Source organism: Scyliorhinus canicula, chromosome 16 (genome assembly GCF_902713615.1).
Source record: "Scyliorhinus canicula chromosome 16, sScyCan1.1, whole genome shotgun sequence".
In the NCBI taxonomy this organism is placed as follows: domain Eukaryota; kingdom Metazoa; phylum Chordata; class Chondrichthyes; order Carcharhiniformes; family Scyliorhinidae; genus Scyliorhinus; species Scyliorhinus canicula.
Window position 1 is genome coordinate 90,657,176 of NC_052161.1, and position 20,641 is coordinate 90,677,816.

The following is a 20,641-nucleotide window of genomic DNA, read 5'->3' on the forward strand; positions in this document are numbered from 1 at the left end:
AAAATTAATCGCGAATTGAATCAGTGAGATACATTGGATTACGAGGGGCCATTCAGTCCCTCTTTACCCTGTTGCACAGGAACAGGAAGAGATCCATTCAGTCCATCTCCAGGCTGTTACACAGGAACAGGAGGAGGTCCATTCAGCCCCTCTCCAGCCTGTTACTCAGGAACAAGAGGAAAGCCACTCCGCCCACCTCAATAATTTTAGACATCTCTATTTGATCACTCTCCATCTTAACTCCCAGCCTCAGTTCCGCCATCCCAGAATATCAACAATAATCTCTCAATCTGAGTTTTGAGTTTCCAATTGACCTTCAGTCTCCAGAGTTGTTTTTGGTGGGGGGATAGTTCCCGGTATAGTTCCGCTCCACTTTGTGTGAAGAATTCTTTCTTGACATGCCCCCTAAATGTCCTGTCTCGAATTTTAATCGTTTCCCCCCTCATTCTAGCCCGCCCCCATGCCTCCCTGACACTACCTCAGATTTGCAGCCTGATTAAACTAACCCTCCTAGTTCATCCTGTCTTGGGTTTCTGGTGGGATGGTTGCCAGAAAAGTGGAACTCGCAAAAAATGGTGGGATTGTCCTTATGACGGATGGAATCAAAAACACGTTTATCGGAAGAGGATGTGCTGAGAGGAGTTATGGAAGGTGGCTCTCCTCCTAGGAAATCAAATTTAGGCAATTCCACCTGAAATTAGCCCACCAGATCCGGACAAATCATCCCCTCATCACCCTCTTCAACCCACGACAGAAGGTACAGGCCAACAATCGAAATGTCAAGCAGCAGCTGCACCAGAGGCAGCAAGGTGACCACGAGAGGCATCAGGAGCCTGGAGAAGCCAACGGGCGAGGAACAGACCCCTGAGGCAAGGAAGCCCCCGAAACAGAGGGGCCAATGAATGGTGCAAGGAATCCCCCCCCCCCCCCCCACCCGTGGGCTGAAGGAGCTCAAGGATGGGACAAGGCCTGAGATCCAGGCAGCGGTCAAGGTGACGGTCACGGAAGCACTGGGCACCAGGCAGGCGGCCCTCGACAAAACGGACAGGCGAATAGAGGCTCAGGAAAACACGATGAGAGAACTGGAAAAGCCCTCCATGGGCTAAAGATCGTCATCCTAGAGGCCGACATAGCGAGGGGAGCCTGAAGGGGAAGTTGGAGTGAAGGAAGTGTCCAGCGAAGAAACCTCTTAATACTGATTGGCTAGGATGCCACTGGAGTAATCCTATAAAGTACGTAGAGCCAGGGAAGATGGTGGCTAGACAACAGCTAGTCGGCTCCATACTGGAGGTAGACCGGTGATACTCTACGGCCCTGACCGTAGAGCTCCTGGCAGAGAAGAAAAAGCTGAAAATGGTCTTTGACCTACTCTCCGCGAGGAAAGTGGTGCCCCAACTCTACCAGGAATGGGGCCCTGTACGGACACGGAGACCTCAACAGCTGAGAAGGCAGCAGCCACGAGGGAAATAGCTCATGTTAAATACAGCAAAGGCAAATTAATAGCAGAACCGGAAAAGGTCAACGATGCATTTGAGGCCTTCTGCTAGAGGCTGTATATCTCTGAGCCCCCCGGAAGTGACTTGAGGATGAAGCAGTTCATTGATGGACTGGACATGCCAGTCGTGGGGAGGACAGGAAGCGGGTGCTGGAAGCAGCGCTAGAACTGGGAGAAGTCATGGAGAGTATTAACTCCATGCAGATGGGGAAGGAGCTGGGACCAGGTGGATTCCCGGCAGACTTCTGAAAGAAATTCATGACGGCACTGGCCCTGCACCATGGGAGATGTTCATGGACTCGCTGGCAAGGGCCACCCTGCTGCCCACGCTAGCACAAGCCTCAGTTTCGCTGATACCCAGTAAAGAAAACACCCAGCAGAATGTGGGTCCTGCAGACCCATTTTGCTGCTCAATGTAGATGCAAAAATACTGGCCAAAATCCTAGCCAGGTGACAGGAAAACTACGTACCAGAGGTGGTGGCAAAAGACCTGATGGGCTTTGTTAAGGGACGACAGCTAAAGTCAAACACGCCTGCTAAACATGATAATGAGCTCACATATTAAGAAAACACCCGAGGTGATCATCTCCCTGGACACAGAAAAGGCCTTTGACGGTACCTCTGTGAAGTACTTTGAGTGGAAGTACTTCACAGAGGTACTGGAGCGGTTTGGGCTCGGAACAGGGCTCACCGCCTGGGTGAAACTCCTGTACAGCGCTCCCATGGCGAGCATGCGGACAAACACCACCAGCTCTAAATACGCCCAGCTGCACAGAGGCACAAGGCAGGGATGCCCACTGTACCCGCTGCTGTTTGCCCTGGCGATCGGGCCACTAGCAATCTCTCTCAGAACAGCAAAGAACTGGAAGGGGATCGGAGAGGAGACAGTGAAGACAGAGTCTCGCACTACACAGCTAACCTGCTCCTCCATGCCGCAGACCCCCAAAGCAGCATGGAAGAGATAATTGCGCTCTTGAAGGAGTTTGGAGCCTTTTCAGGCTACAAACTCAACTGAGCACAAGTGAAATCTTCCCGGTAAAGCCGCAAGGGACAGAGCTGGAGGGACGGCCATTTAAACAGGCCCAAAACACATTCCGCTACCAAATCGCCCATGACTGGACACGCATCCACAAGTAGAACCTGACCAGCCTGGTGGATGATGGGAAAAAGGATGGGACACACACCCACTCTCCCTGGCGGGGAGGGTGCAGACGATCTTGGTGAACGTAATGCCCAGGTTCCCCTTACTGTTCAGATCCATATCGATGGTTATCCCCAAGGTCTTTTTCGATAAAGTAAAAAAGATCATGATGATTGTGTGTGTGTGAGGGGGGGGGGGGGAGGGGGGGGGGGGGGGTGGGGGGGGTGGGGGGGGGGGGGGGGGGGGTGGGGGGGGGGGGGGAAAGAACATAATAATCGCAAAAAAAGTCCTGCAAAGAGCGAAAAGCGTTGTCGACCTGGCTCTCCCAAACCTGCAATATTACAACTGAGCAGCAACAGCGGGAAGAGTAAAGGATGGATAAAGAAACCAGCAGCTGAATGGGTAAGAGTGGAGGAGGGTTCCTACTCAGGGATGTCCCTTGGGCCCTGGCCACAGCGACGCTCCCAGCCGCACTGGCCAAGCTCTTTACAAGCCCAGTGGTAATAGCCACCCTCCAATCCTGGAACCAGCTAAGACAACACTTCGGTCTAACTGAGCTGTCCATCAAGGTCCCCATCTGCAACAACCACAGGTTTGTGCCAGCCAAAATGGACGCCACCTTCAAAAGGTGGAGACAGGACAGGGGACACTGGCAGTCAGGGCCTTCTATACAGATAACAGACTGACAACACTAGAGGAACTGGCAGAGAAGCTCCAACTGACTGGGGGAACGAGTTAAGATACATGCAAATTAAAAACTTACTGTGCAGGGAAACAAAAACATACCGATGGCCGCCGATTAGAATCACTATTAGAGCACCTACTGAACATGGATAATTTAGTGGGGGGAAGCTGTGGGGATCTCTATGGACAATTACTGGGGAAGGCACGCTCCCCACTGGATGAGACAAGAGAGAAATGGGAGGAAGAGCTTGGGTCTGAAATAGGGTGGGGACTTTGAGCAAAGCACTGAACAGGGTCAACTCCACCTCTAGATGTGCAAGGCTAAGCCTAATGCAGCTGAAAGTGGTGCACAGTGCACCCCTACCCAGAACCCGAATGAGCAGGTTCTTCTCAGAGGTGGAGGACCAATGTGAACAATGCCATGGAGGTCCGGCCAACCACGCCCACTTGTTCTGGGCCTACCTCAGACTTGTCGGCATCTGGACAGCCTTCTTTGAGTCTAAGGTTGTGGGGATGAGGGTGGAGCCGTGCCCGAAAGTGGCAGTTTTCGGGGTATCAGAACAGACAGAACTCTTTATGGAGAGGACGGCCGACGCCCTAGCCTTTTCCTCCCAAATCGCTCACCGAAGAAGCCTGCTCGGCTGGCGATCGGCAGCACCACCTAAAGCTGCAGACTGGCTGTCCGACCTGTCGGAATTTCTCCAACTGGAGAAAATCAAATTCACCATCCGGGGCTCGGAATGGGGATTCCACAAGACATGGAGGCCATTCACCAACTTGTTCCAACAGCCAACAGACCAAGGGGAGGGGTGACCCACAGAGGGAGCCCAGACACCAACGGAAATGGAGAGTGGGGGACGGAAGGGAACAGAAACCAACCACAGCCCACGGGAGTTGGGGGGGGTGTGTCACAGACAGGTGCTGAGGGACAATATCAGGGCTGTTCTGAATTTTAGGAAAAAACCTCGGCCCCTAACAGCTTTGAGAGGTGGATTGGGGGATCTGGGGAGGAGAGAACAGGTTGTCAGGAATCCCAGAAAGGGATAAACTGGAGGGGAACATGGGGTTTGAACCCCAGATAGGGACAAACTGTGGGAGGTGCAGTGGGGAAAGGGGAACGGTTAGTTCATACACACCTGATAAGTTTCGAAAGGTATTGCAGAGCAAGTTTGCCGTCTCATTGCTCCGTTCAAAGGCCACAGACAAGTTCTGGAACTTTCTCTCCAGCATTGTCTTGTCCCGTAAAGACGCAGACAAGGTCCTGTTCAACAGGTTGGTACGCTGGCGTTCAATGGCTTGATCATTTTGAGATTCTTCTAACTTCTGCTTCAATAGAAGAGCTAAGAGATGGAGAAAGAGTGAGAGAGGAGAATTTGGGTGTTGCTGTGAGGGGTATGTGATATATCAGAGTATTACACTGAGGGATGTGTAATATATCAGACTGATACAGTGAGGGGTGTGGGGTATATCAGGGTGTTACAATGAAGGATGTGGGGATATCAGAGTGTTACAACGAGGGGTGTGGGGTATATCAGAGTGTTACAATGAAGGGTGTGGGGTACATCAGAGTGTTACAATGAAGGATGTGGGGTACATCAGAGTATTACACTGAGGGTTGGGCAGTATTTCATAGAATCATAGAAAACCTAAAGTTCAGAAGGAGGCCATTCAGCCCATCTTGTCTGCACCGACACTCTGAAAGAGCACCCGAGCTAGACCCATTTGTCTGATCTATCGCTGCAACCCAAAAATATCACCTAATATTTGGACACTGAGGGACAATTCAGAATGGCCAATCCGCATAATGTGCACATCCTCAGACTGTGGGTTGAAACTGGAGCACCCGGGAGGTAACACAGGCAGCAAGGGGAGAATGTCAAAACTCCACAAAGATAGTCAACCGAGGTTGGAATTGAACCCATGTCCCTGGCGATGTGTGGCAATAGTGTAAAACACAGTGCCACCATGCCACCCTATCAGAGTATTACAGTGAGTGGTGTTTTATTTTTAAGTGTTGCAGTTCAGGGCGATGGGGGGGATATTTCAGAGTGACACAGTGACGGGTGTGGGATATACCAAAGTGTTACAGTGAGGTGTGGGATACATCAGTGTTAGAGTGAGGTATATGAAATGTAACAGAGTGTTACAGTGAGGGATGTGGAGAATATCAGAATGTTACAATGAGTGGTGATGGGATATATCAGAGTGATACAGTGAAGTGTATGTGATGTAACAGAGTGTTATAGTGAGGGTTGTGGCATATATCAGAGTGTTCAAATGAGGGGTGTGAGGGATATATCAGTGTTACCGTGAGGGACTTGAAGTTTATCATTGTCCTACAGTAAAGTGTGTGGAATGTACCAGAGAGTTACAGTGAGGGGTATGGGATATATCTGAATGTTACAGTGAGGGGTATGGGATATATCTGAATGTTACAGTGAGGGGTATGGGATATATCTGAGTGTTACAGTGAGGGGTATGGGATATATCTGAGTGTTACAGTAAGGGGTGTGGGGTATATCAGAGTGTTACAGTGAGGGGTATGGGATATATCTGAGTGTTACAGTGATGGGTATGGGATATATCTGAGTGTTACAGTAAGGGGTGTGGGGTATATCTGAGTGTTACAGTGAGGGGTGTGGGAGAAATCAGAATGTTACGATGAGGACTGTGGGATATATCAGCATGTTACAATGAGAACTGTAGGATATATCAGCCTGTTACAGCGAGAGTATGGTGTATATCAGAGTGTTACAGTGAGGGGTGTGGGATATATCAGCCTGTTACAGGGAGGGTGTGGTGTATATCAGAGTGTTACAGTAAGGGGTGTGGGATATATCAGAATATTCCTGTAAGTGGTGTGGGATATATCAGTGTTACTGTAAGGGGGGTGGTGTAATCACATTTTTCAGGATGATGTTTTTCTATTTACCATATACGATGAGTCCTATAATAATTACGAAAAGGGAGATTAAGGCAATGAGGGCGACCAGGCCAAGATGTGTTGAAGTTCCTGAGCATCTTCCTCCAGCTGTCTCATGTCTGCTTTGATCTGAAATAGAGAAGTTGAGAATGTTGGGAACCTTGTGTAACTTGACGGAACAATGTTGACATTTCTACATCCGTTCAAGAGATGAACAACAACCACAAAACCCAGAGTCACAGAATAACACATTGCAGAAGAGGACCTTCGGCCCATCGAGTCTGCACCAACGCATGAGAGACAGCTGACCTGCCGACCTGTCCTATTTGCCAACACTTGCCTCATAGTCTTGAATTTTTTTTGAATATTTTTATTCAAGTCTTTTTACATATATCCAGAAAATATCAGAAGAACAACCCATCAACCTGAACAAACCACAAATCCCCAACCTCCCCTAATACCAACACCCCACAACATCTTGCCTTCCCAATTTTTACCCCCTTATCCCCAACCAAACCCCCGCTCCCCCTGACCCCTCAATCCTCCTTGAAGAAATCAATGAACGGTTTCCACCTGCGGGTGAAGCCCTCTACTGACCCCCACAGAGTGAACCTGACCTTCTCCTGCCTCAGGAACTATGCCAGGCCGTTTACCACACTCCCGCCTTTGGCGGCTCCGATTCCCGCCAACACAACAAATTCTTCTCCGGGAAATCAGGGAGGCAGAGACCAATACACCGGTCTCTCTCCCCCACCACCCCCCGGCGACAACCGGATCTTCCAACATCCCAAATATCGCCACCTCTCAATCCGGGACCGCCCCACACCCAAAACTTTGGACATAACATCCGAGAATCCCTCGGTCTTGGGCACGCCCAGAACATGTGGATGTGATTTGCTGGTTCCCCCACCCCCCCACCCCCCCCCACCCCCCACCCCATGCACCGCCAACACCTATCCTCCTCCCCATAAAGAACCCGCTCACCCTCGCTTCTGTCATGTGGGCCCTATGTACCACCTTAAACTGGATGAGGCTTAACATCGCACACGAAGAGGACATGTTCACCCTCCGCAAGGCGTCCGCCCACATCCCAGCCCGCATCTCCTCCCCCAGCTCCTCCTTCCTCTTGCGCTTACTCATTCCCTTCCTGCCGCCACCCCGAACCCTTGCACCCAGCCCCGCCCGCACAAACCTATGGCTGTCACAAATCGGCGCCCACAGCGACATACCATCCAGCCCAAAATGTTTCCTGCAGAGGCTCCATGCTCTTAACACCGACACCACCACCGGGATCAGGAATACCTGGTCGACGAGAATGGAAGAGGTGCCAACAACTGAGCCCTCAAACGCGTTCCCCTGCATGCCGCCATCTCCACCCTCCCCCAGACCGACCTCTCCTCCACAACTCACTCCCTCACCATTGCAATATTTCCCACCCAATAGTAATTGATCAAATTCGGCAAAGCCAGCCTCCACTGTCCCTCGCCCCCTATCAAAGAACACCTGCCTCACCCACGGTGTCTTCCCCATCCACACAAAACCCCAAATTATCCAATTAATCTTCCTGTAAAACCACTTGGTGACAAAGATAGGGATGTTCTGGAACATGAACAGAAACCAGGGCAGCACCATCATTTTCACCGTCTGCACGCACCCAGCCAGCGACAGGGCCAACACATCCCGCCTCTTAAAATCCACCTTCATTCCCTCCACCAATAAAGACAAGTTCAATCTGTGTAGCTGGGCCCAGCCTCGTGTCACCTGGATTCCTAAATACCTAAAGCTCGTCCCCACCACCCTGAACGGCAACTCCCCTAATCTCCTTTCCTGCCGTCTGTCATTGATCGGGAACACCTCGATCTTTCCCATGTTCAGCTTATGCCATGAAAACCGGCCATATTTCCCCAAAATCTCCATAATCCCTCCAATGCTGCCCACTGGGTCCGAGATATATAATAATAAATTGTCCACATATAGGGATACCCGATGCTCGACACCACCCCCCACCCCTCCTCACAAACGAAGTGCCATTGTCAACGGCACCTTCACCAAGGCGAAAAGCAACAGAGAGAGTGGACATCCTTGTCTAGTCCCATGATGCAACCCAAAGTACCCGAAACTCATCAGATTTGTTCAGCCACAGCATGATGGCTGTGACCTCCCCCGTGTCGTTCAACTCCACATAGCCCACTCTCTCATCCACCAACAATGCCACAGCCAACCTCCACTGTGGCTGATAGGCCTCCTCCTGAACCACCCACAAATCCTCCTAATGCGCGGTCAGAAACCACAACCGGCAATCACTCCGAGTCGGCCACCCCCGCCAGCAGCGCCTTGCCCATAATAAACTCATTGATCTGGAAGTACACGTTGTGCACATGGGAGAAGTACAAAAATTCCTTTGCCCTTGGCCTCCCGAACCTCCATGGGTCCAACCTCCGCATGTGCTCCATGAACCCCATCAACTCTCTCGCCACCGCCGACATCCTTGATGAGTTAGGATTCAACCGACCCAGACGCGTGTCCAAGACTGTATTTTTTTTTTTTGAGAGTACCCAATTCATTTCTTCCAATTAAGGGGCAACTTAGTGTTGCCAATCCACCCACTCTGCACATCTTTGGGTTGTGGGGGTGAAACCCACGCAAACATGGGGAGAATGTGCAAACTCCACACGGACAGTGACCCAAAGCCAGGATCGAACCTGGGACCTCGGCACCGTGAGGCAGCAGTGCTAACCACTGCGCCACCGTGCTGCCCTCGGGTCCAGAACGGTACTGAAATATCCTCCCTTAATCAGCCAATGCGTATCCAGGTCCAGATTTCTCCCTGACACCCACCTCATGAAGTCCGCATCATCCCAATTGAGGAATACACATTCACCAGGACCACCGACATCCCCTCCAGCTTCCCACTGACCATCACATACCTAAACTCCGGATCAGCCGCAATGCTCCCCACCTCAAAAGCCACCTTCTTCTTTACCAACACCACCACCCCCTTGTGTTCATGTCCAGCCCCGAGTGGAACACCTGCCCCATCCATCCCTCCCTCAGCCTCGTCTAATCCCCCAGCTTCAGGTGTGTCTCCTGGAAAAACACAATGTCCGACTTCAGACTCCTCAGATGTGTGAACACACGTGACCGTTTAACCGGCATTCCGCCTGCTCACATCCCCCATGACCAGCCTGGTCAGAAGGCTCCCCACCCCCCTCACCTGCTGATTAACCATATCCCTTTTTAAGCTGGCCCCCAGCCCACGTCACATGCCCCTCCAGGCCAGCTCTTAGATGTCCGCTGCCATCTCTCCCTTCCCAACTACGCTACATCAACCACACCCATGTCAGCAATTTTTACCTCCCCCCACGGCCCCTCCCCTCCCCCTCACCACTACCAAACAAAAAAACCAACCCCATCTGCCCCTCCATGCCTTCCTCCTGGCAACCCCCCCCCCCCCCTCCACCGCCTTCACTGCCGCTAACTAGCTCACCCAGCTAGCATGGTGGCCCCGCCCCTGTCCTCTGACTTCCCCTCACACCTCCAGTCCACCCCTCCCCCCTGATCCTCCCAACCTCCAACAAACATAGAGGAAAAAAAAAGCACCATCACCGCTCCCCCATCGAAACCCACCCCAAACTGCCTAACCCATGTGCCCCACACTGAACACGAAGATCCTCTCCAAAGTTCACTGTCCTCCCACTCCTCCCAGTCCATGGTCCCTCATAAAGACCATCGCCTCCTCCGGTGAGTCAAAATAAAATTCCTGTTTTTGGTGTGTCACCCACAAGCGGGCAGGGTACAAAACCCCAAACTTCACCCCCTTCTTACAGAGGGAAAACTTTATTCGGTTGAACCCAACCCTCCGTTTCTCCAGCTCCGCACCCAGGTCCTGGTAAATCCGCAGTTCACTCGCTTCCCAGATCCATTTCTTGTTCTGCTCGCCCACTTCAGAATTTGCTCCTTGTCCAAAAATCAATACCAATAATAATAATCTTTAGTGTCACAAGTAGGTTTCCATTAACACTGCAATGAAGTTACTGCGAAAAACCTAAGTTGCCACATACCGGCTCCTGTTCGGGTACACAGAGGGAGAATTCAGAATGTCTAAATTACCTAACAGCACGTCGTTCAGGATTTGTGGGAGGAACACAGACAGTGACTCAAGCCGGGAATCGAACCTGGGACCCTGTAGCTCTGCAGCAACAGTGCTAACTACTGTGCTATCGTGCTGCACAAAAATATGGAACGCTTCACGAAATTTAGTGTCTTTGCAGCCTCACTACCCTCGGCGGCTTCCCCACCTGCGGCCTCCTCCACAGTGTCCTGTGTGACCGAACCACCTCGATGGACCGGTCAAAGGCCCCCTCCCCCACCAACCTTCCCAGCATGCTCACCTCATACTTGCGGCCTCTGCTCCCTTGGTGCCCTCAGGCATCCCACCTACCCTCAGATTCTGCCTCCTGGAGTGGTCCTCAAGGTCCTCCAATTTCTCTCTCAGCCTTTTCTGGCTGCTCAACTCCATCCCCAATTCCGTCTCCAGCGAGGCCAGCCGCTCCTCATGCTCCCCCATTGCCTCCTCCACCTTCTGGATCACCAGGCCTGCAGCCTTCTGCCTCTGCTCCACTCTCTCAATCGCAGCTCTGAGCGGCTCCACAACCTTGGCCAAATCCTCCAAAGCGTCTTTCCTCTGCTGCTGGAATTTATTATTCAAAAACTCCACGAGCTGCTCTATTGACCACTGGGCGGGTAGCGCTGCCCTCTTGCCCTCCGCCATCTTCACCATCTTCAGCTGTGGCTCCAGCTACTCTCTCTTTCTCGTGGCATTTCTCGTCCACTGATCCAGACACCGGCATCAGCAGAGGAGCATTACCTTCCCTGGGCACTCACAGACCTTTCACCCTCAAATACCACACCATTCGGGTGGGGAAGGACTGAAAATCACCACCTTGAGCGGGAGCCACACAATGTGCAACCACTCACTCCATGGCCGCCACCAGAAGCGCCCATTGCCTTGAATGTTATGATGTGCCAAGTCCTCATCCAGGGACTTTTTAAAGGATATGAGGCAACCCGCCTCTACCACCCTCCCAGGCAGTGCATTCCAGACCATCACCACCCTCTGAGAAAACGTTTTCCCTCAAATCCCCCCTAAATCTCCTGCCTCTCACCTTGAATTTGTGTCCCCTTGTAACTGACCCTTCAACTAAGGGGAGCAGCTGCTCCCTATCCACCCTGCCCATGTCCATCAGAATCTTGAGCACCTCGTTGCCCATTGGTCTTCTCTGCTCCAGTGAAAACAGCCCTAGCCTATCCAACCTCTCTTCATAACTTAAATGTTCCATCCCAGGCAACATCCTGGTGAATCACCTCTGCACCCGTTAATCACACTAATTTCACATCCCAGTGCCCTGTGCAGGAGGCAGCCACATAGGGATGGATGGCTGAGAGCTCGATTACACAGGTCGAGTTGAGGAGTGTCTTAAGGTATGAGAGAGAGAGAGAGAGACAGAGGTGGAGAGGGAGGGATTTCCAGAACTCAGGGCCCAGACAGCTGAAGGCATGTCTGCCACTGCTGGAGCGATGGGAATCAGGTGCTGCGCGAGTGGCCGGAATTGGAGGAGCGCAAAGTCCTCTGAGGGTTGTCGGAGGTTACAGAGATAGGGAGTGTGGTAGGGGCTGGAGGAGGTTCCAGTGATAGGGAGGGAGGTAGGGGGTTGGAAGAGGTTACAGAGATAGGGGTGTAGAGGCTGGAGAAAATTACAGAGATACTTACCTTTCAGGAGAAGCGGCCTTCAGTTTTTCAGCGAGAGCAGTAACCAGGGGGCTGTCGGGAAGGTAAGATTCCCGTTTTAAAAACTTACCTTACAGGAGAAGCGGCCTTTGTTTTTTAACAACTTTTTTTCTTTGGATTTGTTTTTTTTGTTTCAGAGCAGTAGGAAACCGGAAGTCGGCCGTGGGGATTTCTGGGAAGGTGTGTAGTGCCTGTATATAAGTTGGGCGGTTGCTAAACCCGAGACGCTACACTTGTAGTGTTCCCCACCCTTCCACATCCTCTAACCTAAGGGGTTGAGTGAATATCAGGTAAGCTCTTCCTTTCCTTTTCTTGTTTTATCGAGAGGGGATGGCAGGGAAGGCAGTGCAATGTTCTTCTTGCAGAATGTTTGAGGTGAGGGACGGCGTCAGTGTCCCTGCTGATTTCACCTGTGGGAAGTGCACCCATCTCCAGCTCCTCTGAAACCGTGTTAGGGAACTGGAGCTGGAGTTGGATGAACTTCGGATCATTCGGGAGGCAGAGGTGGTCATGGATAGAAGCTTCAGGGATATAGTTACTCCGAAGAATGAAGATAGATGGGTGACAGTGAGAGGGGCTGGGAGGAAGCAGTCAGTACAGGGATCCCCTTTGGTCGTTCCCCTTAGTAACAAGTATACCGTTTTGGATACTGGTGGGGGGGTTGATTTACCAGGGCTAAGCCATGGGGTACAGGTCTCTGGCACAGAGTCTGTCCCTGTTGCTCAGAAGGGAAGGGGGGAGAGGAGTAGAGCATTAGTCATTGGAGACTCCATAGTTAGGGGGGATAGATTCTGTGGGAATGAGAGAGACTCGCAGTTGGTGTATTGCCTCCCAGGTGCCAGGGTCTGTGATGTCTCGGATCATGTTTTCAGGATCCTTAAGGGGGAGGGGGAGCAGCCCCAAGTCGTGGTCCACATAGGCGCCAGCGACATAGGTAGGAAAAGGGATAGGGATGTAAGGCAGGAATTCAGGGAGCTAGGGTGGAAACTTAGAGCTAGAACAAACAGAGTGATTATCTCTTGGTGTTACCCGTGCCACGTGCTAGCGAGTCGAAGAATAGGGAGATAGAGCAGTTGAATACGTAGCTACAGGGATGGTGCAGGAGGGAGGGTTTCAGAAACCTGGATAATTGGGGCTCATTCTGGGGGAGGTGGGACCTCGACATACGGGATGGTCTACACCTGGACCAGAGAGGTACCAATATCCTGGGGGGGAAATTTGCAATTGCTCTTCGGGAGAGTTTAAACTAATTCAGCAGGGGATTGGGAACCTGAATTGTAGCTCCAGCAAACAGGAGGTTGAGAGTAGTGAGGTCATGAGAAGCAGGTTCCAGGGATTAGTTATTTCAGTAAGCTCAGGGAAGGTGGTAAAAGAGGGGGAGGGGTGGCATTATTAGTCAAGGACAGTATTACGGTGGCAGAAAGGACGTTTGATGAGGACTTGTTTACTGAGGTACTATGGGCTGAGGTTAGAAACAGGAAAGGAGAGGTCACCCTGTTGAGAGTTTTCTATAGGCCTCCGAAAAGTTCCAGAGATGTAGAGGAAAAGATTGCAAAGATGATTCTGGATCGGAGCGAAAGTAACAGGGTAGTTGTTATGGGGGACTTTAACTTTCCAAATAGTGACTGGAAACGCTATAGATCGAGTACTTTAGATGGGTCCGTTTTTGTCCAATGTGTGCAGGAGGGTTTCCTGACACTATATGTCGATAGGCCAACAAGAGGCATGGCCACATTGGATTTGGTACTGGATAATGAACCAGGACAGGTGCTAGATTTGGAGGTAGGTGAGCACTTTGGTGATAGTGACCACAATTCAGTTACGTTTACTTTAGCGATGGAAAGGGATAGGTATATACTGCAAGGCAAGAGTCATATCTGGGGGAAAGGCAATTATGATGCAATGAGGCAAGACGTAGGATGCATAGGATGGGGAAGGAAACTGTGGGGATGGGCACAATTGAAATGTGGAGCTCGTTCAAGGAACTGCTACTGCGTGTCCTTGATAAGTATGTACCTGTCAGGCAGGGAGGAAGTGGTCGAGCGAGGGAGCCATGGTTTACTAAAGTAGTTGAATCACTTGTCAAGAGGAAGAAAGAGGCTTATGTAAAGATGAGACGTGAAGGTTCAGTTAGGGTGCTCGAGAGTTACAAGTTAGCTAGGAAGCACCGAAAGAGAGAGCTAAGAAGAGCCAGGAGGGGACATGAGAAGTCTTTGGCAGGTAGGATCAAGGATAACCCTAAAGCTTTCTAGAGGTATGTCACGAATAAAAGAGTGACTAGGGTAAGAGTAGGGCCAGTCAAGGACAGCAGTGGGAATTTGTGCATGGAGTCTGAGGAGATAGGAGAGGTGCTAAATGAATATTTTTCGTCAGTATTCACGCAGGAAAAGATAATGTTGACGAGGAGAATACTGAGATACAGGCTACTAGAAGGGCTTGATGTTCATAAGGAGGAGGTGTTAGCAATTCTGGAATGTGTGAAAATAGATAAGTCCCCTGGCGGAGATGGATTTTATCCTAGGATTCTCTGGGAAGCTAGGGAGGAGATTGCTGAGCCTTTGGCTTTTATCTTTACATCATCATTGTCTACAGGAATAGTGCCAGAAGACTGGAGGATAGCAAATGTTGTCCCCTTGTTCAAGAAGGGGAGTAGAGACAACCCCGGTAACTATAGACCAGTGAGCCTTACTTCTGTCGTGGGCAAAGTCTTGGAAAGGTTTATAAGAGATAGGATGTATAATCATCTGGAAAGGAATAATTTGATTAGAGATAGTCAACACGGTTTTGTGAAGGGTAGGTCGTGCCTCACAAACCTTATCGAGTTCTTTGAGATGGTGACCAAACAGGTGGACAAGGGTAAAGCAGTTGATGTGGTGTATATGGATTTCAATAAAGCGTTTGATAAGGTTCCCCATGGTAGGCTATTGCAGAAAATACGGAGGCATGGGATTCAGGGTGATTTAGCAGTTTGGATCAGAAATTGGCTAGCTGGAAGAAGACAAAGGGTGGTGGTTGATGGGAAATGTTCAACCTGGAGTCCAGTTACTAGTGGCGTAGCACAAGGATCTGTTTTGGGGCCACTGCTGTTTGTCATTTTTATAAATGACCTGGAGGAGGGCGTAGAAGGATGGGTGAGTAAATTTGCAGATGACACTAAAGTCGGTGGAGTTGTGGACAGTGCAGAAGGATGTTGCAGGTTACAGAGGGACATAGATAAGCTGCAGAGCTAGGCTGAGAAGTGGCAAATGGAGTTTTATGCAGAAAAGTGTGAGGTGAATCATTTTGGAAAGAGTAACAGGAAGGCAGAGTACTGGGCTAATGGTCAGATTCTTGGTCGTGCGGATGAGCAGAGAGATCTCGGTGTCCATGTACATAGATCCATGAAAGTTGCCACCCAGGTTGATAGGGTTGATAAGAAGGCGTATGGTGTGTTAGCATTTATTGGTCGAGGGATTGAGTTTCGGAGCCATGAGGTCATGTTGCAGCTGTACAAAACTCTGGTGCGGCCGCATTTGGAGCATTGCATGCAGTTCTGGTCACCACATTATAGGAAGAATGTGGAAGCATTGGAAAGGGTGCAGAGGAGATTTACCAGGATGTTGCCTGGTATGGAGGGAAGATCTCATGAGGAAACACTGAGGGACTTAAGGCTGTTTTCGTTAGTGAGAAGAAAGTTAAGAGGTGACATAATTGAGGCATACAAGATGATCAGAGGATTAGATAAAGTGGACAGTGAGAGCCTTTTTCCACAGATGGTGATGGCTAGCACGAGGGGGCATAGCTTTAAATTGAGAGGAGATAGATATCGGACAGATGTCGGAAGTAGGTTCTTTACTCAGAGAATAGTAAGGCCGTGGAATGCTCTGCCTGCAACAGTAGTGGACTCGCCAACATTAAGGGCATTTAAATGGTCATTGGATAAACATACGGATGATAAGGGAATAGTGCAGATGGGCTTTTGAGTGGTTTTACGTGTCGGCGCAACATCGAGGGCCGAAGTGCCTGTACTGTGCTGTAATGTTCTCTGCTATGTTCTATGTTCTATGGGGGTGTTTGAGGACCTGGAGGTAGTTACAGAAATAAGGGGGTTGTCGGGGCTGGAGGAGGTTAGTTTCAGAGATAGTGAGTGGTGTTGGGGTTGGCAGAGGTTACAGAGATAGGGACGGGTGTCGAGGCTGGAGGAGATTACAGAGTTAGGGAAGGGTATACGGATTGGAGGAGGTTACAGAGATAGTGAAGGGTGTAGTGGCTGGAGGAGTTTATAGAGATAGTGAGGGTTTAGGGACTGGAAGAGGTTACATAGATAGGGAGGTGTTTCCGGGCTGGTGGACGTTACAGAGATTGGGAGGAGGTTATAGAACAAAGAATAAAGAACAGTACAGCACAGGAATAGGCCTTTCGGCCCTCCAAGCCTGGGCTATTCATGATTCCAACCTTGGCCAAAACCCTCAGTCCTTCCTTGTTCCGTATCCCTCTACATGCATCCTATCCATGTATTTGTGAAGATGCCTTTTGAAGGCTGTAAATGTATCTGCTTCCACAATCTCCCCTGGCAACATGTTCCAGGCACTCACCACCCTCTGTGTAAAAACCCTGCTTCGCACATCGCGCCTAAGCTTTGCCCCATAGACATTAAATCTATGCCCTCTCGCGACTGACCCCTCCAGCCTCGGAAGGAGTGCCTGCCCATCCACTCAATCCATGCCTCTCATAATCTTGTAGAGCTCTATTAGGTAGCCCCTCAACCTCCGTCATTCCAATGAAAAGAGTCCAAGTCAATTCAGCCTCTACACATTGCTGACACCCTCCAAGCCAGGCAACATCCCCGTAAATCTCCTCTGCACCCTCTCAAAAGCCTCCATATCTTTCTGGTGGTGTGGCAACCAAACTTGTGCGCAATATTCCAAGTGCGGCCTTCCCAAGTTTCTATACAACTGTAGCATGACTTGCCAGTTTTTATACTTGATGCCCCGCCCAATGAAGGCAAACATCCCGTATGCTTTCATGACTACCTTGTCCACTTGTATTGCACTTTCAAAGATCTGTGGACCTGCACGCCCAGACCTCCCTGACTTTTTACATTCCTAAACGTTTTGACATTTACTGTATATTTCTCCTCTATGTTACACCCACCAAAATACATTACCTCACATTTGTCTGGATTAAACTCCATTTGTCATTTCTCTGCCCAAGTCCCCAACCTATCTACGTCCTGCTGTAATCTCTGACAATCCTCAATACTATCTGCCACTCCACTAACCTTGGTGTCATCCGTGAACAGCTACATTTTTCTCCAAATCGTTTATGCATACTACAAACAACAGAGGCCCCAGCACAGATCCCTGTGGAACACCACTAGTCACAATCTTCCATTCAGAAAATCACCCTTCTCTGCTTTCTGTGACCGAGCCAGCTCTGTATCCATCTTGCTACCTCTGCCATCTTGCCATGAGTGACCTTGTCAAAGGCCTTACTAAAGTCCATATAGACAACATCCACTGCCCTATCTGCATGAATCATCTTTGTGACCGCCTCGAAAAACTTTATCAAGTTAGTGAGACACAACCTCCCCTTCACAAAACCGTGCTGCCTCTTGTTAATACGACCACTTAATACGCTTCCAAATGGGAGTAGATCCTGTCTCAAAGAATTCTCTCCAGTAATTTCCCTACCACTGACGTAAGGCTCACCGACCTGTAGTCCACTGGATTATCCTTGCTACCCTTCTTAAACAAAGGATTAACATTGGCTATTCTCCAGTCCTCCGGGACATCACCTGAAGACAGTGAGGATCCAATGATTTCAGTCAAGGCCACAGCAATTTCCTCTCTTGCATCCTTCAGTATTCTGGGGTAGATCCCATCAGGCCCGGGGGACTTATCCACCTTAATATTTTTCAAGACACACAACACCTCGTCTTTTTGGATCTCAATGTGACCCAGGCTATCTACACACCCTTCTCCAGACTCAACATCCACCAATTCCTTCTCTTTGGTGAATACTGATGCAAAGTATTAATTTAGTACCTCGCCCATTTTCTTCTGGCTCCACACATAGATTCCCTTGCCGATTCTTCAGTGGGCCATCCCTTTCCCTGGCTACCCTCCTGCATTTTATGTACATGTAAAAAGCCTTTTCCCTATTTGCCAATGACTTTTCGTGATCCCTTTTAGCCCTCCTGACTCCTTGTTTAAGTTCCTTCCTACTTTCCTTATATTCCACACAGGCTTCGTCTGTTCCCAGCCTTCTCGCCCTGACAAATGCCTCCTTTTTCTATTTAACGAGGCCTACAATATCTCTCGCGAAACTTGCCATATTTATCCTTATTACTCACAGGAACATGCCGGTCCTGAATTCTTTTCAACTGACATTTGAAAGCCTCCCACATGTCAGGTGTTGATTTACCCTCAAACATCCGCCCCACAATCTATGTTCTTCAGTTCCGACCTAATATTCACCTGCCTCACTCTGGGGTGCGGGCCCTGGGTTGACAGTAACAGTGGGTCTGGTCCATGGGATGGAGGATGATGAAAATCCACCATGAGCTCTGGTGCTCCACATTGCCGGACAATTCCTGGCTCCTGCCAACGGGAGCACTTTCCACCGTCCACCTGGCTGATTCCTGCATGCGAGCTGGCCATTCCATCACACGGTCCCATCGATTCCCTGGGCTGATGGTGGCGGGCACAGTCGGTTGGGGGGGGCCACGTTGGCCAGTGCCTGAGCAATGCGGTTACTTCTGGCAAGTGGCTATCCAGTGTTTGACATCAATGTTCAGGAGTGAAATGGGTCTCTGTGACCCACATTCAGTCGGGTCTTTGTCTTATTTAGGGATCAGTGAGACCGAGGCCTGTGCCGGCGTGGGCAGCAGGACCCCTCTCGACAGCGATTCATTGAAAATCTCCCACAAACTTCTTATAGAAATCCACTGGGAACCCCTTCGATCCCAGTGCTTTCCCGATTGCATGGAGTTAATATTCCGCGATCTCCATCAGTCCTAACGGAGCTTCCAGTCACTGTCCCTTTTCCTTTCCCACAATTGGAATGCCCAGCCCGTTGAGGATCTGTTTCATCTTTGAGTCCCTCACTGGAGCTCAGAGGTGTACAGTCCCTGGTAAAATTTGTGACTGCTCTGTTGATCTCGTCTAGAGCCGTGATCACCCTGCCATTCCTGTCCCTTACCTGTGCTACCTCGCTTGAGGCAACCTGCTTCCTCACTGGTGAGCCAGTAGGCTGGCTAGCCTTGTCCCGGTGCTCATAAAAGCCCTCCCGTGTCTGGTGGAACTGGTTCACTGCATTCCCAGTGGAGAGCAGGTTAGATTCCATTTGCAGCGTTTTCCTCTCCACCACTAGCTCCACAGTCAGGGCCATGGAATACCGTCAATCCACTTCCAATATCCAGTCACCAGCCGCTGCCTAGCCGGCTTTTCCTTCCTCACTCTAAGAGCCCTGTGCGCTATTGTTTCCCCCCTGATCACCGCCTTTAGTGCCTCCCAGAATGTGGACGGACAGACCTCCCTGTTCTGGTCGCAGGTTACGGTCCCATTGCTGCCTTGTGACATCACAGAACGCCTTGTCGGTGAGGAGGGCGATGTCCAGCCTCCATGGGGGGGCGCTGGGCCCAGCCTGTCTCTAACCTCACATGCATGTCGTGTGGAGCATGGTCCTGGATTACTATTGCCGAATATTCCACCTCTACCACCCTTGGAAGCACCGACGTACCCACTATGAAGAGGTTTATGTGCGAATAGGATTTGTGGAAGGGGGAGCTGAAGGAGAATTCCTTCTCCCTCAGGTGGTTGAACCTCCATTACTCCACCCTCCCCCTCTGGCAGCCTCCCTCCCTGTTGTAGCACCTGTTCTCGGGCTAGATTTGTCTGTTTTTGGGTATAGCACTCAGTTGAAGTCTCCCCCTGATGAGTTGTGGGAGCCTAAGTCGGGGATCTCTGCCATGGTCTTTTTATTGAACTCGCAATGTCCCAGTTTTGGACGTATATATTTACAAGTACCACTGGGGCCCCTTCCAGGGTTCCACTAACCATTGAATATCATCACTGTAATGGCTGCCCTTTTGTTCAAAGTATGACCACCCCCCTTGCCCTGTGTTGAAGCACACCTGATAAGTCTGTCCCATCAGCTTTTCCTTACTCTCAGTCAGTCCTTCTCTCTTCAGCGCTTCTCCAGCTGGATGGGGGTTACAGAGATAGCGAAGGCGTCAATGGGATTTGACACAATCTGGTGAATTTAGAAAGTTTGGGGTTGATTTCCGTGAACTTTACGATGTCAATGTGAACAGATATTTTTGTGTAAATGATTCCGTGTGTAAATCTCGACACATGTGCAGCATTGAATTCCTTCCCCCTTCACCACATCCCACCCCTGGATTGTCGAGAACCACCGTGACCTCTGCCCCCCATGCTCCAATGATGACTGACCTTTGTCCGGGGTCACCTCTGGGACTTGGTTCTGTTGGGGGCTCTTTGGCTTGAAGCTTACTTGAGCATAAGTTGTCTCCGGTTCAGCTGTAAGAAACAGAGATAGAGAGAGTCAGTGAGAAGGTGTGAGGAACGCTGAGGATCGCTGGTCAGTACGTGTGACGTAGCTGGCACA

At 50.3% G+C, this 20,641-nt stretch overlaps 1 protein-coding gene across 1 annotated transcript in view; it reads right to left on the minus strand.

Moving 5' to 3' along the window:
• Positions 1 to 20,641, minus strand: part of LOC119950653 (C-type lectin domain family 17, member A-like) — a 56,733-nt gene that overhangs the window by 22,817 nt on the left and 13,275 nt on the right. The window contains exons 3-5 of the mRNA XM_038773268.1: positions 20,467 to 20,553; positions 6,253 to 6,372; positions 4,457 to 4,660 (exon numbers count right to left, since the gene is read on the minus strand). Coding sequence (XP_038629196.1) covers positions 4,457 to 4,660; positions 6,253 to 6,372; positions 20,467 to 20,553 — 411 coding nt within the window. The remainder of the gene's footprint in view (positions 1 to 4,456; positions 4,661 to 6,252; positions 6,373 to 20,466; positions 20,554 to 20,641) is intronic.